This window comes from Aotus nancymaae, unplaced genomic scaffold, assembly GCF_030222135.1.
Source record: "Aotus nancymaae isolate 86718 unplaced genomic scaffold, 86718_ANA_hifiasm-v0.15.2.pri h1tg000040l, whole genome shotgun sequence".
Taxonomy (NCBI): domain Eukaryota; kingdom Metazoa; phylum Chordata; class Mammalia; order Primates; family Aotidae; genus Aotus; species Aotus nancymaae.
In genome coordinates this window covers 2,074,832-2,097,381 of record NW_026988454.1, presented here as the reverse complement: position 1 = coordinate 2,097,381, position 22,550 = coordinate 2,074,832, and the positions used below count along the sequence as shown (strand labels likewise).

The 22,550-nt window shown below is 50.1% G+C and overlaps 1 protein-coding gene across 3 annotated transcripts; it reads right to left on the bottom strand.

Moving 5' to 3' along the window:
* Positions 1-329: 329 nt before the first annotated feature.
* TBXT (T-box transcription factor T) lies at positions 330-9,681 on the bottom strand. Of its 3 annotated transcripts, none has more exons than XM_064360353.1 (8): positions 9,223-9,681; positions 8,433-8,697; positions 7,587-7,721; positions 6,737-6,798; positions 6,554-6,615; positions 4,646-4,822; positions 3,450-3,579; positions 330-1,209 (listed from the first exon to the last, which is right to left on the bottom strand). In XM_064360353.1, exons 1-8 carry the CDS (start codon positions 9,426-9,428, stop codon positions 939-941), a joined length of 1,308 nt encoding a protein of 435 aa, XP_064216423.1. In that variant the 5' UTR covers positions 9,429-9,681; the 3' UTR covers positions 330-938. The 3 variants fall into 3 exon arrangements, with proteins under 3 accessions (XP_064216423.1, XP_012326460.1, XP_064216424.1); XM_012471037.2 differs by having other exon boundaries at positions 939-1,209; positions 4,646-4,819; positions 9,223-9,428; XM_064360354.1 differs by lacking the exon at positions 4,646-4,822 and having other exon boundaries at positions 939-1,209; positions 9,223-9,428.
* Positions 9,682-22,550: the final 12,869 nt, after the last annotated feature.

Sequence of the window (22,550 nt, the reverse complement as noted above, 5' to 3'; positions counted from 1 at the left end):
TTTATGTACAGTATTTAGCTGGAATAGGGTGGACATCCCATATCATCTTGATGACATCAGTAAGTTCTAGGTTCTGTCTTTATCCACATCATCTACAATTCGGTGTTGAGCAAATCTCTTTAAAAGTATTTACCATCTTTTAAATTGTTGTGTCAATTAGCACTAAGTCTATGCAAATTTCACTTCCAGTTTTGCAACTAACTAGATACAATATTAAAGTCTGTATTAGAGTAAAAAGCTTTTTTGGGGATAAGGTCTTTACCACCAGCTGTAATAAACAGTAAATACTCACAAAAGGAGCGGCTTGACTAATAACTGGACCAATCACATTTTGCATATTGCCTTTATTTTGCAGAAAACGCTTTCTGCTGATTGTCTTTGGCTATTTTGTCAAAAGAAAAATATGAAACAGTTACAGTTTAACACAAGAAGTTGTCTACCTATGCTCAAAATACACACATTCTAGCGGGCAGAGCAGTCCAATTTCCAATTCAGCTAAAACCTGCTGCCCTCAACTATAATATTATTCTGTCCTTAACAGCTCAACTCTAACTACTTGAAAGCAACAAGGAAGAAGATTAAAAGTGTGCTTTTTATCTCACTACAGTAGGGCCGGTGGAGTTTACAAATTCTGGTGCGCCAAAGTTGTGAATACATCGTATGAGAACAAGTCAAAAGAGTTGCTGGGCCCTGGCAAAGGTTTTTGCCTGTGAATCCGGTTGGGCCATGGGTGGATTCACCTGTAAGCCACTGGGGACAGCACCGTGCTGCCGTGTGGGGACGGGTGCTGGGGCTCTGGGAACAGCGCGGCTGTGCTCCTCCTCCGCTTTGAAAAGAAAGTTAGTGAGACTGCCACTGTGTGCCTAGTAGGTCAATCCAGTCACCACTGGCTGCCACGACAAAGTCGCTGCGTCCTCCAGGACCTGGGTCTGGCTGCCTCACATGGAAGGCGGCGACACGGGTGTCCATGAGGCTATGAGGCGGCCCTGGGCTGCGTCGTACTGGGGGTCCGCGATGTCTGTGGCCGCCGCCGCCCCTTCGTACAGTGGGGATCCCGAGGAAGAGGGCGCCGGGACCGGATGGGTGAGGGGTGCATAGTGCGCGGGGGAGCCCCGGAAGAACTGGGTCCCCAGCCCGTTGGACACGGCTGCTGCCTGGGAGCCCGGGGTGACGGCGCCGTTGCTCACGGACCACAGGCTGGGGTACTGACTGCAAGAGAAAGACCCCAGTGAGCAGGGCCTGGGCAGAGGCTGCGGCCGGGCAAGGAGGGGAACACACCAGGAATACCGTTCTGAGCGAATGCGGGGTATGGCAGTGTTTTTTTTTTCTAACAGGTCATTTTCTCCAAATTACTAAATGACTCACAAACATTCAGTGATGTACAGAAGTTACTGCCATGTCTCTTAATAAGAAACAAAAATCATCGGGAAGCTGACCAAAAAGATACCCACATATTCAGAGTTCATGGAACAGCGCTGTTGAGTTTTACTGAGAAAGACTCAGACAGGCCTGGCACAGTGACTCACGCCTGTAATCCCAGCACTTGGGAGGCCCAGGCAGGTGGATCACCCGAAGTCAGAAGTTTGAGACCAGCCTGACCAACATGGTGAAACCCTGTCTCTACTAAATACAAAAAATAAGCTGCCTCACCCCGTCTCTACTAAATATTAGCTGGATGTGGTAGCACATGCCTCTAATCCCAGCTACTGGGAGGCTGAGGCAGGAGAATCGCTTGAACCCAGGAGGTAGAGAGCCAGGATTACACCATTGCACTCCAATCTGGGCAACAAGAGTGAAACTCAGTCTCAAAAAAATATATAAATAAAAAGACTCAGACCAGTAGTTTTGCACTCATTCAGAATAAAACTTTTCAGATATTCTCAATCAAAAGTTATCGCCAATGGGCTTAAGTACCCATGTTTTTATCCGGCACACCGCACCCCCACCACTGCAGTAATTCTCACACTGAAGACCAGCCCCTCCTGAAACACTAAGCAGTGGCAGATATTCCTTAGAGTAACTCCAGCACAGACACAACTCCCTGCACTTCGCCTGTTCCGTACACAGGTGAGTTAGCATGGTCCAGGGCAGCAAGAACCGCACCTGGCAGTCACACGAGGAAGCAAGTCCCAGGTCTGCCTTGAATTAGATGTGTCACATTCGACTTCGCCTGAGACTACTTTAGAGACTGTGTTTCTCCAAAAATGAGTATTGAATCCTCCGCTCTAAGTACATGGAAGTGGATAGCATTAAATTATGGTAAGATTTTATTTTGGGAAATATTCTTGTCTTTCTATGAATGAATAATGAGACCTTATGCTGTATCGCGATACTGTTAAACAAGCCTGAGTTCATCAAGGCAGATTATTGTGCCATTTTACAGATGAAAGCTTCAGGCTCTAAGATGCCTAGTAAGAGCTGCATTGAGACCCTTGGTTGGGGCCGCTGTCAGCAGCTTGCAGAGTACGGGTCATCTGATCAGGTGCAGGCTTCTGGGGATGCTCTTGGAGCTCCTGAAAGCTTTGTTTGTTTATGCATTATTGGCTCTGTTTCTAACTGCAGGCAACTGAATTCATATTATGAAGGAACTGTTTTCTAGACAAGAATTAAGATCACAGGCATATTCTGGTATTCTAGAAAATGAAGTGCATTGCCTTTGAGGTCAAGATCACTTAATTCCAGGCTTGTGTTGCTGTGAGCTAACAGCTGGTCCGATCATTTAACACTTTGGTCCTCTTTCCTCAGTGGAAAATGAGGGTTGACTTCTAGCTTTGGTATTTTAGGTTTTTATATTCACCCTCTGAAGAAATTAATATATTTACCAGCCTGGTTGATTTTATAAGCCATTATCCCTCTGCATAATTTACAAATTGTTAAAAAAATCATCATCGTTCTTTACCAGTTACCTAGAATACATTAAAGACTTTGATCCTATATCCACAGAAAAGCCGACAAATTTATTTCCTTAATTTAATAGCTCCTGTTGGAAAAGGTTCTGAAAATATTTCTTTAAGCTCTGCTGACCGACCTCAACAACCCTGTAGGAGACAGGAAGAGGCTGGGTTATTTTTTTACCACCTTCCTTTTAAATGTGAGGAAACGAAGGCTCAGAGAGGCTAAGAGACTTGTCCGTCACATGAACCTGTAAGTGGCAGAACCAGGATGGGGACCCCGGTTTCATTCAGGGATGGGATAGCTCAGCTCCCATTCCACACCTCGGTTGTAAAGGAGCCCAGACCTCCCAGGGAACAGACTGCAAACAGGAACTCAGCAGTCATGTCACCTGTGATCCCTGGGCATAGTTGACTAATAAAGAATTCTAAATAAAGACCCAACCACCCACAGGGACAGAAGAGAGTAAGGACTAAGGGCCCATAGGAAGGGAAACAGTGTGAGGTCACAGGCAGAGCTCCCAGGATGCTTTGCACCAGGTTGGGAACATACATTACCTGGAGCTGGTAGGTGGGCTGGCATTATGGCTCACGGGGAGCATGCTGGGATGGGCAGGCATTCCGAGGCTGGACCAGTTGTCATGGGATTGCAGCATGGATAAACATGCAGGTGAATTGTCAGAATAGGCTAAGCGGGGAAGGTAAGAAAGTGCAGTTACAGATGGTGTCTTCCAAGAACAACAAAGTACCGTGAAATACCAGGGGCTAAGACTTATTGCCAGATGTATACATTTGAAAGCATATCCTGGGAAAGCCAAGCTTTTTCCCTTATCAAGAGATCAGTAGATGCCCTGTAGACGATGAATCTTGACTTGTGATTGCGTATCTTTAAAAACAAATATAACTTTAACCTGCCTTTTTTCCAGTGATTACTTCATAAGAATGGATAGAAACCATTCCTCCTCAGGCAAAATTAGAAGTAAGGTCTTCCTGCCTCAGAGTCTAGCCTCTGGTTGAACAAGTCCCAGTGACTTCCTAACCCAGTAAGGTCCTTTCATTTCAAATCAGCTTTAATTGCTTAATTGTTTTATGGTGTTCTTTAGCGATTTTCCTTCTTTTGGAGCCAGACAAAATTAAGTCTAGACATATACAGTGTCACAGAGAGAATGAGGCCCAGGGATCTTTATGGTCTATCCCAGGGTTGGGAATATTGGAGCATGCATCAGCACCGCCTGGAGGGCTTTTTAAAACACACATTGCTGGGCCCCACCTAAAAGTGCCGCCTGTCAGTCTGGGGTGGGGCCTGAAAATGTGCCCACTCTCGTGGTGCTGAGGCTCTGGCCTGGGCACCCTACTTGGAGAATCACTGGTCTAGTCAGGAATTCTTGTGCCTCGCTGCTTCATCGTCACTTTAGAGACGGTCACAAAAGACTCAAACCTGGTCTCTACTCCTAAGGATCAACCACGGTTCTATGGAGGGGCCCAGGAATTTGTCATTTTCAACACCCAGAGCACCAACTCTAAGGCCCATGCGAGAATGCAGGCCTCTGCTCTGGCTATCTGTGGCTGACCCAGCAGTGGCAGCCATGGAGACAGACACTGAAGGTCTTCTCTTGAGCCACTAAAAAACTGGGCTTGGGTGTGGGTTCCAGGGAACCATCTTTTTTTTAGATTCTGGACCCTGCAGAATGCCTTTCACCAAGTGTCCTTGCAGCCACCCACCAACCCCTGGCAGATTGAGGCTTCAGACTCACGTGGAGAATTGTTCCGATGAGCGTAGGGGCTGGGGTAGGGCGAGGACCGGTGGCTCCTCAGGGCCGGGTACCTGTCACAGCCGTGCGTGGAGGGGAGGGAGAGGGCACCTCCAAACTGAGGATGAGGATTTGCAGGTGGACACAGGGTGCTGGTTCCAGGAAGAAGCCACCCCCCTGCTGTGAGAGAGGAGTGCTGAGTAACCGGCATTACTGCTCCCTCCGTCATCACGGAGAGCAGAGCAGAGGCCAGGGACTTCCCACCTTCCCCTCAGGAGCCCCTGATGGAGTGAACACCCACCTCACAAGGCATCTCACAAGGCCATCAGTTCCTCCTCTCTTACCACAGGTAACCCAAGGCTTTCAATCCTATGGGTACCTGAGTAAACCCAGGAGCCTGGCCTCAGGCAACCCAAGTTGCTTCCTCCTGAGAATCCTCTAGATCACTTTTGAGATTAATATTCCCCAAGGCAAGTCAGCCTCCCCTTCTCCTCCTCTTGCCACCCACAGACTCAGGAGCTGCCTTCCTAGCAGGGGTGGAGGAGGGGGTTGGGGGAGATGTGGGAGGTGGGAGGTGGGGGTGGAGCCGTTTACCACTCTTCAGTTTTAGGCTCTCCCCATTCTTCCCAGGAGAATCAGAAAGTGCTTCCAGGGCTGCCCTTTCTTCCTCTAAAACTACAATTTCTTCTCCACTCTTTTTCTTCCTTAGAGACTGAGTCTTGCTCTATTGCCTAGGCCTGAGTGCAGTTGTGCAATCTCAGCTCATTGCAATCTCCACCTTCCAAGTTCAAGCGATTTTTACGCCACAGCCTCCTGTGTAGCTGGGATTACAGGTGCCCACCACCAAACCTGGCTAATTTTTGTATTTTTAGTAGAGATGGTGTTTCACCATGTTGGTCGGGCTGGTCTTGAACTCCCTGACATCAAATGATTCATCCGACTTGGCCTCCCAAAGTGCTGAGATTACAGCCATGAGCCACTGCGCCAACCTCTTCTATACTGTTTAAGGTTTGTTGACATAATTCAGGAACCCCAAGTGGAACAACTACTCTGGCTTTAATTTCCAACCTACTAACAATTCTCCAGGCAGCACTGAAAGGAAGGCTGCGGACGTGCCCTCACCGCCCAGCCGGCCCTGGCCAGAGCACTGGCTCACTCTTACTCAGGTCACTACCCTCCTGGTTGTTCCATCAGCCTAGGAAATGAAAAATATAAACTCCTGTGAAAGGAGGAGTGTGCCCTGCCCGTTCACCAGCCCCTTGACCAGCCAGCGGCACCATGTCCATTGTTTAACATCTCCAAGTCCCTTTCCCACGTGGAGAGGACGCATTGGGGGTCAGACAGAGCCGTTTCTCCCAACAGATGCTGCTATGTAATACTCTATCCTGCACTCTGACTCCTGAACTAGAGGTAGCTAGACTTAAAGCCAGCTCTCCCATCCTCAGAGCCACTGTTGCCACCAAAACCAGCAGGAACCAGTGAGTCATCCGTAGAACCAAAGGGCTAAGGAAACATTTTGTTCCTACGCATCACTGGAAAGATGGCTCTTCAACCATTTACGAAAGCCTCACAGAGGATGTAATGAGCTAGATTCTCCTATTGCCTGATACAGGAGAGAGTCTGAACACCCGGCTAGGTCTCAGTGATCCACCGCAGGCATGGTGGCAGCTGCCTCAGGGCAAAACAAAAGCACCGAGGAGAGTATCCACAGCCCCGATTAGAGCAGAGGTTAGGTGGGCAACACAGCTTCGACATCACAGGGCCAAGACCTTGCACGGCAGAAAGGCAATCTTACATCCCAGGCGCACCCAGAAGCCCCCTTGTCTTGTCTTCTCCCTCTCCACCTCCCAGCTTGGAGTAAGTCTAGTCCTGATGACGCGGAATGACATGACGAAGTGCAACAAACCGTACATTGGGAGTACCCAGGCTGCTGGCTGTCTCCGGGTTCCTCCATCATCTCTTTGTGATCACTTCTATCAAAAAAAAAGTACATTGAATTGTCAGAAAAAAGGAAATTCAGAAAAGTGTGCAGCAACATTTCATCTTTCTGCATACTTCTTTGCCCAGGGGTATTTATAGTTAGAATTCTCTCACCTTTCCTTTGCATCAAGGAAAGCTTTTGCAAATGGATTGTACTTAATTTTAAGAGCTGTGATCTGAAAAACAAGAAATTGCATTTACTAGTATATTGCCTATTAGTCAGGGGATTTAATTTGGCCCCAAGAAATTGAGAAACGCCAGTACCACTTTTAAATATTCAAATATAATCAGACTTCTTTCCACACACAGTTTTCTATTTGAGACTGAAATAGTTGAGTATTTGTAAACAGTACTGTGTTTATGAAAAATGTTCAATGCCAATGTTCTGAGTGGGATTCACAATAAATTTAACCTGCCACCATGTATATAAATCAGAAATGGCTGAAAATGCAAGCCAGGGCTACTTAGGAAGTCGTGATCTGATAGTCCTAGTTTGTGGTCCACCTCATCCCAGATTTTCAGTACTTTGGGGCTGGGCTTAGGTATAGATTGACAGGCACCTTTGCAGTAACTGTATCTAGTTGAGTCTTCACACTGCAGAGATTTCAGGGGTTGCCCCCAACCCTTTGGGGAAGATTTCCAAGGAAGGACAAGCCTCTGTCTCACTCAAGTCTTGTTCTCAAGAAATTCTCACACCATTTAACCTGAATGCTTTATGCATCTTTTCATTTTGAGCATTGAGCAGATATTTCTAGTTTTAGACACTTTTATGGAGAATTCAAGGGGAGAATGTTTCAATGGGGACTTATTTTAAACAGTCCTCCGCTGTGCCTCCATTTCAAACCCCAGAAAATTATTCGAAAGGGCAGGAAGCCTTCCTCTCAGTGCGGTCAGTACCTCTCCCCACTGCCCGAGAATCTCCGGAGCCGCACACCGGGAAAGCACCCGCCTCTGTCCCTCTCACCTCCTCGTTCTGATAAGCGGTCACCGCTATGAACTGGGTCTCAGGGAAGCAATGGCTGGTGATCATGCGCTGTGGACCCCCAACTCTCACTATGTGAATTCGAGGCTCATACTTATGCAAGGAGTTCAGCATGATCTGAGGGAGACAGATACAGGATTGGTGGCACTGGAAGTCCTGTGTTAAAACAGCAAAACATCCATTTCTCCAGAATGCAGAAAGTCCTCTGGCTCCCAAGAAAGTGTCTCTACTGTTGAGGGAAATGGGGTTCCGCCAGAGGAGGCTTCCCCCACAACCTGTATGGAAAAGGGGTGTGAGATGCTACACAGCGTTAAAAGCAACGAGTGCTCATCACAAATCCTTTCACCTGGTGAAATAAAGTACTAAGGCTTCCAGGAAGGCTATAGACATTTTTTAAAGCCTGGGCTTATTTGCAACTTGCCTAACCTGGGGTCTTCCAGGAACAATCCCCTACTAAAGAATGTTTTTTAGAAAAGCACGACTTTACAAGTTTGTTGAGACCCCACGCAGTAAGTACTGTGGAGCATGTTTAACTTTAAATGCGACTTTGTCATCAAGGCCGATACTTTCTTCACCCCTAGGAGAGTTTAGGGCTAGACACAGAAGTTCCCAAAGCTCTAGACCTTCAAAGGGGAGTGCTCCCGCTCGTGGACGTTATCAGTTTAGTATAAACAGCACTAAAGGCGTAATTAGAGAAGGCTGTCGCAGCTTCTCCTGGGCAGACGTCACCTCCAGTCCAAGCAGCGTCCCTTCCCACAGCCCCCGGGCAGAAGCCGCAGCGCGGCCCCTCCTCGCTCGTCCCAGGCCTGGCGGGCTCCGCACACCTACCTGGCCCCCTCCGTTGAGCTTGTTGGTGAGCTTGACTTTGCTGAAGGAGACGGGAGCCTTCATCCAGTGGGCCCCAAAGTTGGGCGAGTCAGGGTGGATGTAGACGCAGCTGGGCGCCTGCGGCTCTGGCTTGCCCCCGGGCACCCACTCCCCGTTCACGTACTTCCAGCGGTGGTTGTCAGCCGCCACAAAGTCCAGCAGGAAGGAGTACATGGCGTTGGGGTCCAGCCCAGATACGTTCACCTTCAGCACTGGGAACATCCGCCTGGAAAACACGGGGCGGGCGCAGGAGGACCCCGACTCTGACCGGGTAGACCGGAGGTCGAAGCTGGGCACAGAGGCCTCTGTTATTTCGGGGCACAGAGAAGCCCCCTGGGGAATGTCCAAGGGTGACTCCCAAGCTCCCCCTTCTCCGAGCCCTACCAGGTCCAGGTGGCCGCCGCACCATCTCCACGGCCTCGGGAGGCAGGGGTGGAGAGGACCTGACGAAGGGATTCAGTGCCGGAGGCCACATCCCGCGGGGACAGGCAGGGGCCTGGGCGCGCCTCGCGGGTCACGGGATGCCTCCGAGGTCGAAACCCTGGGGGGCGCGTTCCTCCTCCCCGAACTTCCGCGGAGAAAGCCCCAGAAGAGAGGCTTGTAGAAATCCACTCGAGGGCGTTGACCAGAGCGGGAACAAACACAAAGCCCTCCTCCAGAAAAAGGGTTCGACCTCCAGGACCTTGCCAGGTCCCCAGGCTGCCCGCGCGCTGGAGAGCGCGGCGCACGCGGGCTCCGGGCGCGCACCCACCTGCCGTTCTTGGTCACGATCATCTCGTTGGTGAGCTCCTTGAAGCGCAGCCACAGCTCGCTCTCCTCCAGGCCCACGCGCAGCTCGCGCTCCGTGGGGTCGCCCTTCTCGCTGCCCGCCTGCAGCTCGCTCTCCACCGCGCTCAGCAGGTGATCCACTCGGTACTGCAGGCTCTTCCCCGCGCTCTCGGTGCCGGAGGAGCTCATCCTCCCGTCCGCCCCCGCTCCCCGCCGTCCCCGAAGCCCAGACTCGCTACCTGAGAGCCACCTTCCCCCGTTTCGGCCGCCGCCCTTCCGAGAAAAGGGGCCCCTCGGACAGAGACCTGCGACGGCTCCGGGGTCCGGCACAGACCCAGGAGGAGGGCGCGGACCGACACTTGGGGGGGGAGGGGACCAGGGAGAGGGGTGGGGAGAGGTTATTCCACTTGAACTCCCCAAGGCGCTACTAGAGTAGGTCTCTGGGGACCGAAATTCGGTGCCCTCCCCATAAATAGAGCCTTGGCGGCGCCGCTGGGGGACCCGGCGGATTGGGCAGCGCTCGCTTTGAAGTGCTGGGCAGCCGCCCATTGGCCGAGAGCGGCCATATCAGACCGGGCCGGGCGGGTCTGGGAGGCCCGGGGCCAACAATGGGCTCCCGCGCGCCTGTTTCCTGTAAATCCTGGGCCCCAGCCCGCCCAGCCCCGGCCCAGCCCCTACACCCCCGCCCTCCCCCAAATGTTTGCACCTCCATCAAAGCTGCGGGGCTGGCCCCGGAGGAAGGAGGAGCTGGACGCCCCGGCCCGCCCCAACGCTCACCTCCGCGAGGGGCTACCCGGCCGCGGGCGACGCTCCCCGACTCCCGCGCACGGGGTCGTCCTCGCTGTTCAGCGCGCCGGGATCCCGCAGCCGCGCCAGTCTGGAACGTCGGAGCGGCCTCATCTGCCCCTGCTCGAGGCACGCCTCCCTCCCCTCCCAGGGACCAGCGCACTCTGCCGGGCTTTGGGACGCGCCGCGCTCGACTCGCCTCAGTCGTGCGGATCTCGTGCCTCCGACGCCTCAACTCTCCAGTCTGGCAGTTTCCAGTGCACCAGTCGCCACACGTCCCTCGCCACGGAGCTCCAGGCGGCGTCGCGGACACCCAGGATGGTGGATCAGCCCGCCGTCGGGTGTCCCCGTGGCTCTTACCGTCTGGAAAAGGAAGCTCCGCGCGCAGAGAGGGAAATGGATGGAAATAAGCAAGAGCAAAACAACCCCTTCTAGGAAGCGTCGGACTTGATGCCGAGGTCTGCGCGTGCACCGAGGGTGCCCGGGCGTGTGCGTGGCTTCTGCTGTGTCACTGCTTTCGCAGAAGGTGGGAGTGGGACCGGGCTGGCGGGGCTCAGGGCGCTTTCCCCGCCCGGCAGCAGCGCCAAGCGGTGTCGGCAGCGGTGGTTTTATTACCTTTCGGTGAGAACTTCCGCAGGAGAGCGAAGGAGAGGTGACAATGAGCAGGAAATAGTTCAGTGGGATCTCTTTAAACAGTAACAATCCTCCTAAAACGGGAGCCCAGGAAGGGGGAAGGAGGCCGAAGCTCCCCCGTCCACGGCCTGGCTTTGCGCTTCTGCACACCTCGCCCATTAGCTGGACGAGGGCCTGGGGTTGCAGCCTCAGTTTCCCGGTCTCCTTGGCGCGCACTCCACCCCCAACCCCTCTGGAGAAAGTCGGTGCATCGGGTGGGGCGGCGGGTTCAGGGCAGACTTGCGCCCTAGCACCAGGGTGTTCCCGCGGACCTGGTATCTGCGACCCGCGCTAAGTTTCCCTGCCCCCTGCCCCTCGCCCGGCACGGCTTGCTCGGGGGTCCGGAATTGCTTGTGAAGCCACCGGAGGGATCCCCGCTCCGGACTCTAGGGATCGACCCGCCCTGCGGTGTGGAGAGGGCTCCCAGCAGCCAGTCCCGGAGGAGGTGCCTGTCGCCCCGGGGCACAGGGCTCCTTCACGCGCCTCCCCGGCTGACACCGACGACTCCGGAAGCCGGGGCGTCTGGTCCCGGTCCGCATTTCTTAGAGTCTTTTGTTTGGGATGCAAGGAAATTCCCAAGGGGCTGACCCCAAGGGGGACGTTTCCTTCTGGAAAGAGGTACCAAAAGGACATCATTTACTCCTGACGCCGGACCCTCCTGACTCGCCTTCACTGGCCCGTCGGGCCCTGGGCTTTTGGGGAGAGCTTGGTGCACGTCACTCTCCTTACTCCGGGTATCAAAATGTCTAAGAGGTCGTCGCTGTGACCCAAGGCCTCCTGAGGATAGGATAAAGGGAAAAGCGGAGGAGAGGTGGAGGAGGAACGGGGGTAGGTCCCAGGCAGTTGACGGCCTCGGAACCCCAGGCACTAAAGCGAAACCTCTCCTGCGGCTTCGGGACAAAGGAGTCCCGAAGGCCGGATCCCTCCCGTGCGCTCCGACTGCCTCGCGGCCGCGTTTCCCACAATCGGAAAACGCCAAGGAAGACCGGAGGGTTTAACGGATCGCTCTAAAACTTCCGAACAGGAGGGGCACGGCCAAATAAGAATAAAACTCCCGCAGGAAATAATATTCCACTTCTAACATGCGCAATAAAATTTCTGCCCTCCAGAGAGAATGTCCGCAGCATCGAAGAGTAAATTGTCAGGAACTGAGCCACACACGTTGGGGGAGGCAGAGGTTGGAAGTCGGGGACTTCAGCCACAAGTTGTGTGGTGTCACCTGTCTTCACTTTCTAACGATTATTTTTCCCCCCCTTTCTGTGGCTGATTTTCTGATCTTTGTTCCTCGGTTCTCAGGACCAGGCCCACTCCCTCCGCCTTTTCAGCGAAGGCTGCAGTGCATGACAGTTTACAGCCAAAAACTTCCTCCAGCCTGGCTATAAAGAATTCCCAGTTAATAGCAATTCGCTTCCTTGGGAGGAAAGAGGGGCTAAGGCACCGCCAGCTGTTTTGCTCCAAGGTCTAGCTCTCCTTGGGAAGCCCAGCCTTCAAGAGAAACAAGACAAAGCCTTATGGCTGGGCCTCAGGATGCAACTGTCCCCCCAAAAACATGCTTGAAACATTTATAAGAAAAAACACGTACACCCTACTCAACTCCCAGAGAGGCAGTTTTCCCCGGCCCAATCCCTTCTGAAGAAGCAAAGCCTTTTATCTTTAGGGGCAGGCAGCAATGAAGCTGTAACAGGCTTCAGGAGGAGGGACGGAGGACAGCCTTGTGCGACTCTTACTCCACACTCTGGTCCCTTTTTCTGCAAGAAAAAAATTGATTTCTTTTCTGATTATGTGTGTGCTCCTTGTAGAAATATTATATAAGTGTCTGTCTTCATACATATGTAATACTGTCACCCTCAGTTTCCATGGGGGATTGACAAAGATGTCAAAATCCAAGGATGCCCTGGTCCCTTGGCGTGATATTTGCATATACCTATGGACTTTCTCCATGAACTTGAAATCACTTCTGGATTACTTATAATACCTAATACAACGTAAATGCTATGCAAATAGTAGTTATACTGTGTTGTTTTTTATTTGCATGATTTTTATTGTTTTATTATTTGGAGGAGGCGATTTGGAATGTTTTCTATCAATTCAGCCAACCACAGATATGGAAGCTGTGGCCGTGGAGGGCTGGCTGTAGATGTATCTATCTATATGTACACAAATGCTAACCTCAGGCACTAAGCAGTGTTCACGTTTGGGGTGTTTTCCTCATCTTTTTTTCATTTTGTTCTTCTCATGAGCTCCTTCTCCCACACTGAATAAGCAGGCTTGATGCAAACATTCACAGCGTCTGCGCTAGCGGTAACAGCCGTGTCTCACGGCCAATAATTCTGCCACCAGTTGGTTTATTTGTCTCTCCCATTAAAAGAAACCCAGTGTCTTTTGTTTTTGCTTTCAAAGGTGGATAACATAATTCTTTAGACTCTTTACCATTGAAAATTTTTTAAAGGCCATTGGGTTGTTTGGGTGGCTGATTTTGTGGGAAGGAACAGAGACTTGGTGTTTTAAAGGCTTCCTCTCAGGACGGTGATCCCACCCTGTGCACAGGTGGCCCCTCCCTGCTACTTGGAGAAGGCTCCGTGATGTGCTCCCTGAACTGCAGGGAGGCTGCAGGACCCCTGGGGTGGACGCAGAGTTGACGGTCAGCCCAGGCTGCATCTCAAAACCAGATCCCATCCATGCAATTTTGTCAAAGTCAGTGGGCTTTGTCACACATGACAATGTGTGGTTGTTTTAGTGACAGGAGTTCACACATTAAAAACAAACCAACCTGGCCGGTTGAATGTTTGGGAATGTGACAGTTCCAAACATTTCTCCTTAAAACTCTAGCGCTTCAGCTCTGTGTCTTTGGAATTCAAAGTTCCAGAGGAGAAGTCAGTGGGCTGCTGGATTTTGACCTCTTCCTTGGTAGAGAAGGGTAGCTTGAGTTTTTCTGCCGGGATACTTAATTTTTTCAATCCCTGGTGGTTGATAAGTTTCTTGTCGATATGTTTCAGTGGGAATCTTACTGATTTTGCTTGGCCTGTAGGGAAAGCCCTTTCCAATTAAAGTCTCTTCAGTTCTGATTGGTATGATGGCAAGTACTGTTTCCACCTCAGGGCTTATCTGTACTTCCAAATCTGAGGACCCTTGCCTATTCTCCCGCCTCCTCCCCTCCCCCACCGAGTTGTTTCAGCTCTTAGATCTTTCTGCATATATTAAATGGCTTGTGAAATGTTTTTTCCACACCACTCTGTCAATTTGCCTCCATGTCACTTTTGGTTTTTACTGCCTCCAATGCAGATTTTATTTCTCTATTGTAGCCTTGGTTTTCTGGTAATCCCTATTTCCTCCATGTCCCTTGTCATCTCCGCGTCCCTTCCATTGCCTTCTGGTGCAGGCTTTTTGCCCTTCAAGTCCTGTTTCTGTTTCTTAGAGGCCATGGTTTATTTTTTCCCAAGGCTGCTTCTCCTCTGTGTCTTATGAATAATCCCTCTCCCCACTTCTCTTTTGGCCCTTTCTGGGAGTCTCCCCCATATTTTCTTCACCTTCTTCCTCCTCTGATATGGGGATGACTGCCCACATGCCTCCTGCTGCGCTGCACTCTCAGAGGCCCTAGAAGGACACCCCTTTCACAGATACGTTGGGAAGACAGAGGTGTGGGGCCTGCCCTATTCACTGTGAAACCAGCCCTCGACTCACGGCAGGAACTCAGCAGGTCTTCACTGGGCGGTTGCATTGGCAACACTGAAATGCAGTAACATGTCAATCTAAGAAGAAGCATTAGCACTGAACTCAAATCCACTGGGCATGTGCCCCTGAGCATTTTAATCAGGAGCAAAACGGCAATCCTTCACATTGACTAAAATGCAGGATGCCCCTGAAACTCAAACGGCCTTTCTGTAATAACTTGCTTATTGATTCAAGTAGGTGTTTTTGGAGAAAGCAAAGGAAGGGTTTCCTGTGAAAACTGTGTGTTAAATGAGATCTTAAGAATTACTACACGTGAGCTATTCCAAGGGAAGCTTGAAGACAGGGGGCAGGAACATGCTTGCAGGCTGGCAGTGACTCCAGTAATCAGGACTGGGGACCCCATGCAATTATGTCATTCATATTTATATACCTATGTATGTCACAGTACTGGAAATTTTCTTTCTTCCTCCTCTACAACTAATTTTGAAAATCCTATTTTGGCCCTGAATGAAATACAAAGCCCTCAGCAAATTCTCCGGCAGAAAAGAATGTTGGAAATAAGTGCAGCTAGACGTACACACACATACTCCGCTGGACCAGCTCCAACTTCACCATCACCATCTAGCAGGAAAGGTTGACACAGTGTCCCTGATCAGAACATGCTGTGATGGCTGCTTCGAAGGGATCCGCAGGGCAGGCAGGCTCTGAGCTCTGTACTAGGGCTTGACACTTGCGGGAGGAAGCAGGGGTGGGAGAAACCAGCAGGAGCTCCCTCGAAACCGCTGCGGAGAGGAGAGGGGCGGGGCTCGCCCCAGAGTCAGAGGGAGGCAGCTCTCCCTGTTGAAGAACAAGGGACACTCAGGAAGGCGGGGTGCAGCTGCAGGACCCGCAGAGTCCCTGGGCACCGGAGGCAGGACAGCCTGTGGGGCTTATAAAGTGTCCGAATTTGGAGCAAATCTGAGATCAACAAACTGAGCAAAAGACAGTCTCATTTGAATGATAGTAGAGACTCGAAAGACACAATTGCCTCTTTAATAAGAACAAGTGGATGTGACGGCAGGCGGGGTGAAGCCTGGCAGGAAATGTTAGGTGAGACCAAGTGCTGAGTCTGTGGTGTGGGAACACAAACGAGGAGAGATCAAACGGGGCGGAAATGGATGGGATTGCAATACCTCCAAGGGAACAGGCAGGAAGACCTCTAGGAAGGACTTGCAATCATTGTAGAAATGGAGCACTTTTAGAGGGTTCCTACGGAAGTTCCCATCGATACTGTAGGCAAAGACAACGGATAAAAAAATGAATAAAGCAGGGATTGAATTATAAGAATACTTTGAAAGGGCTGATGAAGGGTCGTGGAAAAAACGGAAGACAAGGGCAGAAAAGAGCTGAAATCTGCGGAAGGACTTGTCGGTGGTGGGAGAGAGGGGAGGAGGCTGCAGCCGGGAGGTAATGGGAGGACCAGGGTGAGAGACCCAGAGCCCGAGGGAAGCCTGGGTTGAGGCTGCCCAAGGGGGCGGGAGTTAAGGGCTGCCCTCCCTACAGATCAAGTACCAGACTGATAGTAAAAATGGGACAAAGGAGAAGGACTTAGCACACCTGTGAGAACGGATTCAGAATCAGTGGTTCCCACCACGGGGACTTCACCTCGAGGAGAAAGGCCCATTTGGAATTTAGAATTAGCACATTCTATGACCGACATTCACAGCTCCAAGGTGACAACCTGTCCCAGCCCCAGAACCCTAGAAGGAGCTGACGTCACTGACGCCTATTATGTGCAAGGAATTGTGCATATATTGTTTAGGTATGGAGGGGAGGTAGTATCCCCTCTTGTACAGACAAGGCAACTCAGAGAAAGGAAAAAAATGGAGTGGCATTTCGATTTCTGATTTGTCTTTTTTTTTTTTTTGAGACGGAGTTTCGCTCTTGATACCCAGGCTGGAGTGCAATGGCGCGATCTCGGCTCACCGCAACCTCCGCCTCCTGGGTTCAGGCAATTCTCCTGCCTCAGCCTCCTGAGTAGCTGGGATTACAGGCACGCGCCACCGTGCCCAGCTAATTTTTTTTTGTATTAGTAGAGACGGGGTTTCACTATGTTGACCAGGATGGTCTCGATCTCTTGACCTCTGATCCACCCGCCTCGGCCTCCCAAAGTGCTGGGATTACAGGCTTGAGCCACCGCGCCCGGCCTCTGATTTGTCTTATTAAACACAGGTTATTTCCACTAGACTAGGTTAAATATGTGAGAAGTAGAAACAACGTATGTGAAAAGTTTTTTTTCTCCTTCACCCACCATATTCATACAAGTGCTTATAATGTGCTTGCACTCGAGTGTGTGTATGTGTATGTGTGTGAGTTTGTGTGGGTGTGAGTGTGCTTGCACTCGAGTGTGGGTGTATGTGCTTGTGCGTGAGTGTGTGTATGTGTGTGTGGGTGTGGTTGCACTAGTGTGAGTATGTGTGTGTGGGTGTATGCTTGCGCTCGAGTGTATGTGTGCGTGTGTGGAGGGTTGTGAGTGTGCTTGCCCTCGAGTGTATGTGTGGGGGCTGAGTGTGCTTACAAGCTAGTGTGTGTGAATATGTGTGTGAGTGTGGGGGATGTGTGCTTCCACTCGAATGTGAGTGTGTGGGGGTGTGTGAGTGTGCTTGCACTCAAGTGTGCGTGTACGGGGTGTGAGTGCTTGCACTCGAGTGTATGTGTGGGTGTGCATGTGGGGTGTGTGTGCTTGCACTCGAGTGTATGTGTGGAGGCTGTGAGTGTGCTTACACTCTAGTGTGTGTGAATATATGTGTGTGGGGGGTGTATGTGCTTCCACTCAAGTGTGTGGGGGTATGAGTGTGCTTGCACTCAAGTGTGAGTGCGTGTGTGGGGTGTGAGTGCTTGCACTCGAGTGTATGTGTGGGTGTGCGTGTGGGGTGAGTGTGCTTGCACTCGAGTGTATGTGTGGGGGCTGTGTGTGCTTACACTCTAGTGTGTGTGAATATGTGTGTGAGTGTGAGTGTGTGGGGGGGTGTGCTTCCATTCGCGTGTGTGTGGGGGATGTGAGTGCGCTTGCACTCAAGTGTGTGTGGATGTGTGTGGGTGCATGTGTGGGGGTGTGAGTGCTTGCATTCAAGTGTGTGTATGGGTGTGTGTGTTTGCACTCGAGTGTATGTGAGTGTGTGCTTCCACTTGAGTGTGTGAGTGTGTGTGGGTGTGAATGTGCTTGCACTCCAGAGTGTGTGTGTGGAAAAGGGAAGTGGTGGGGAAACTGGTTGACTTTAAATACTTTTGAAATCTAAAAAAAAAAAAATCTGAAAGTAATAGGAGCTGGGGGAAGAAAATCCCACCACGTAACTAACTTCCAGTCCAGGCTGAGACGCTGAACTAGAACCAAAAGTATGGAAACGAGAGAGAAAAACAGAAGCCAAACCATGCTTCAGCGTAAACACATGATCCTGAGTTTCCAAAGAACTCTGTGAAGTCAGCACTGCTATCCCCCTCCTTAAAAAAAGATCATGATGAAAGGAAACGTACCTCAGTGAGGTGAAGAAGTTTGCCCAAGGTTACAGTTAGTGTGGAACTAGAATTCCAGGTTATGCTAGTGGACTATGGTCATTCCAAAATAAGAGGAGGAAGACGAGGATTAACTCATTGTATGATTATCAGCTCAGTGGATAACATTCAAACACGGCTGACTTCAGGAGCTGGCTTTAAAAATAAATCTGTATCACGGTTATCGCTACAGTGCTTCATTGAGTGTTAGAGGGATTAAGATGAGAGGCAGTGGAAGGAAAGCAGGGGGTGTGTGCGGTGCTGCCGGGAGAGGTTTGAATGCACAGCACCATATTTTCATGTATTTCTCATGTTTATGGGAAAGAAAAACTGTGCTAAGATGATCAAACCTAACTGAAACCTCGAAACCTAAAAATGTGAGAATGTTATTACAACAGGAAATACATACAGTGAAACCTAATGTGGCTACTTGGCTAGAGTGTAGGATCAAGATCGGGTAAATCGCGGCCTTAAAATGTGGAAATAACGTGGTATCTTTAGCCAGAGTTTCCTTCACAGTTTATGACCTAGGAATGTTGGCTCCATACAAAGGTTTGTGAAAGTTAAAAAAAATCAGTTCTTGGTGTTGTTTTCAGCTATACCCTGAAGTGAGGAATGGTCCCCCTAAAATACATTCATCCACTGCCCGCCTAGCATAGAACCACAGACATATTTTTCTGAGTCCTTTAGAAGAAGGTACTTCAATTAACAGACCTGCAGAGGATGGAGGTTATTAGTATCTTCTTCACTCTCAACGTGTGCTTCTGGGAACACCTTCCTGAGGAAGGCAGAACAGGTGCACTGAATGATGAGCACTCAGCCATTTCCATCATCCTCAGCCTCAAAAGCTACGTCCAATCTAGAAAACCTTTTTTTTTTTTTTTTTTCTGAGATCACATCTCACTCTGCTACTGAGGCTGGAGTGCAGTAGCTCACTGCAGCCTCAGCCTCCAGGACTCAAGAGATCCTCCTGTCTCAGCCTCCTAAGTTGCTGGGACCACAGGTACATGCCAACATATCTGGCTAATTTTTTATTTTTTGTAGAGACAGGGTCTCGCTATGTTGCCCAGGCTCATCTTGAACCACTGGGCTCAAGGGATCCTCCTGCCTCAGCCTCACAAAGTGCTGGGATTACAGGCATGAACCACCACACCCTTTCTTTCTTTCTTTTTCTTTCTTTCTTTCTTTCTTTTTTTTTTTTTTTTTTTTTTGAGACAGAGTTTTTCTCTTGTTGCCCAGGCTGGAGTGCAATGGCACAATCTTGGCTCACCACAACCTCTGCCTCCCAGGTTCCAGCGATTCTCCTGTCTCAGCCTCCCAAGTAGCTGGGATTACAAGCATGCACCACCATGTCCGGCTAATTGTTTTGTATTTTTAGTAGAGACAGGGTCTCTCCACGTTGGCCAGGCTGGTCTTGAACTCCCAACCTCAGGTGATTCACCCTCCTCAGCCTCCCAAAGTGCTGGGATTACAGGCGTGAGCCATCACGCCTGGCCAAGAAAATGATTTATATGTATTTTGGCTTCCCTCTCCATTTGTGCTTTCACTATAAATAGGTTTGACAAATTTTTTGTGTTCTTTTGGAAACAGTAATGTATGTATACATCTCTCTGGGAGTTCAAGATATTGATAAAGGATTATATTCTACTTAGGCTATTTCTTTTCTTAAGTCCTTTCTCGTCTTCTGGTCAGATGGGGAGGAGGAAAAGTGGCAACCTTTTCTTTTTTAAAAAATACACGCCCATGATACCAATAACCCAGCAGGTGTCACAGTAGGCATTTAGTCATTGCCAATGGAATGGAAGAATAAATGACTGAATTTTTAGTGACTCCTAGCTCCGTCCTCATAGCTAATTAACTTTTTAATTTTTCCAAGTGCCCTTACAGTTCAGTCCACAGGAATATGTAATATTGAAGATTACCATTCGATTTTTGATGTGATTTGACATTTCACTTTCTTCATTACGCATGTACATCATTGCTCCATCAGCTTCATCATCATCCTTCTTCACAATGACGGCTTTTCCTAAAGTCTCCTAAGGTCAGCCCGGTTTCTCCTCCCAAGTCCCCATAAAGTAGAGGATGTTTGAGACTGCATTTCCACTCCTTAATCCTAGCGGGGTGCTCCCAGGTAGCTACAGAGAGATGAAGTAACCTCTCAACAAATATCACAAGAGAACAAAGGAGGGCAGAACTTCAGCCGCCCTCCGGTGGAAACCTGGACTGAAGCCTGTGGGCACACTTTCCTCCCAGAGTTTCTGCCGTGGTCCAAGGCACCCCACTGGGAAGCATAGTCCTTTAGGTCCAGCTCTCGGTCACCGGAGCAGATTAGCCGAGGTGGGAGCCACGGAGTCAGGAAGGCCACACCCTCAACCCTTCCTCCTTGGTCCCCTGGTTTCTACACTTTAGTTCATCTTCTGCAGCTGTTCTGTGAATTTCTTCTTCACATAACAGATTTGCTCGTTCATGCAACATCCATTGAGCACCTTGTGCATGCAGGGACGGCTCTGTGAGGAAACTGCAGTGAGCAAAGAGAACTCCCTGGCCTGAGGGAGCTTCCATTCTAGCGGGAGGCCCCAGGCGATGCTCAAGGGAAGAGGTGGAATATTCAGTTAGGGGTGAGCTTGCTACAAAAGGGTCCATTGAGCGGGGACAGCCATTCTGAGGACGACCAGGCAATGGCTCCCTGAATGGGAGGCATTTGAATGAGGCAAGGGGGAGGACAGTGCTTGGTGGGGGTGCCCAGGTCTAGGGAAGCAAGCAGGCTGAAGCCAAAGTTGAGTTAGTGTGTTCCAGGAACAGCAAGGCAGGGCTGGAAGGAGTGGACCGAGTAGAGGTGAGTGTGAGTGTGCACACATCCATGCCGCACATGGGAGCAGCTGGGGCTGATGGTGGGAGGCAGGAAGGGACTTATTCTGGCTGCCGTGTTGAGAATGACGGGGCGAGACTGGAGGTAGGAAACCCAGCTGGGCCACTGCAGCACTTAGAGTGAGACACGGCATCTCCTCGGCCCAGCGAGGTCGGCAGGGAGAAGGGGTTGAACTCTAGGTAAACTTTGAAGGTAGAGATTGTAAGGCCAGTTGCCTCGCCAGGAGCTCAGACACACACTCCACAACTTCTTTTTCAAAAAGCTCAGACAAGCCCAGACGAGCTCGGGCAAGCTCAGACATGCTCAGGGTGTTCCCTTCTCCCATGCTCGCACAACCTGGCCTTCCTTTAAAGAATCCAATATGCAAACAAGGTCTTGTAACCCTAGCCTCTTGTCAACCAATAGCAGTCAAGCCTTATTGACCAATAGTAGCCGAGTCTTAACAACCAATAGCAGTCGAGTAATTCCAACCAACAACAAGCCAAGTCCTAGGTAAAGGCTTGTAACTTACCCAATAGCAGTCCTGCTCTCCCGCAACCAATCAAGCTGTTTCACTCCCTATAAAACCCCATGTCTGAGAGGAGTCTGTGCTACTTCTCCGCCCCCTCCTGTCGGGCCACAGAAACTCACTCGGGAGCCTGAATAAACCCTTCGCATTGGATCTTCTTGTGCTGGCCTCAGTTTCTTCGCTTTAAACTCGGCGACAACAAACCTTACAGAGCCCACAGGATTTGCTGGACAGGTTAGATGTGGAAGGTTGAGAGACACGTCCATGTTGCGGGGTCCATTAGGCCTTGGGATTTCCTGGTGCTCAAGAGTTGAGGTCCGAGCTGCTGATACATCCGGGAGTTGGCAGGAGACAGGGCGTATGGAGTCACAGAGCTGGATGAGCTCACCTGCAGAGGACTCACACCTGCATTTCCAGTCACAGGTCTAATGTGAGCCTACAGAGCTTTTAAGGTTGTCCAAAAAGCGCATGCTGGCCTACTTTAGAAATAAGGATCATAAACCTGGGAGCCAGAATTTCCTTTCATGGGAATCTAGAGCCTTGACTGGTCATTGCCAGGTAATAGCACTGGAGCTAAACCCAGGGGATGTAACTCTCAGATCCTCAAGGAAGGGGCTGGGTTCCAAGTGCCTTAATAAAAGTATCCCAATCATCACAGCCTTCCACAGCCTGCTCATGGGGTGATCTCATGGCTCGCTTAGAGATGAAGAGACCAAGGCATGGGCGGCTTGACTTCTTCCCATGTTACCAGGGAACGAAATATACCCACAGCCTGTCTGGACAGCTGGAAACTTGGGGCCTGCTCTTTCCTCCCTTGGATCTATCGAGAAGAGAACAGACCCTAACATAAAAGGGGCAGGTTTTAAAGGTGAAGTACGTGGCTTTAAAATTTTATGTGCTTAAAAAGAAAATATGTTTTTGTGCATAACATTTGTTAATAAATCCAATACAGCCAAGCTTTCTTCTAGCTTTTACGTCGCGCTAGATGAAGTTTTGACTTGCATTTTGGTACAAACTTTATATACTTGTGTTTCGGTTTTGGCTAAACATGGATAGTTGAGGTCGCCTGAGTTGGATGCTCTGTGGCCCATGTTACTGTAATAAGCCACCATTGTCAGGTAATAGTCTCGCATTTCCTTGGTGGAGAGTATGCAAATTTAGAGATTAGATTGAAATTAACAGTGATCTGAGTTAATAGATATTTACCAGTTATTAACAGTTAACACTTATTAGAGGCATCTTGTCTTTTCAGAAATCCTGTTTTCCCTCATTC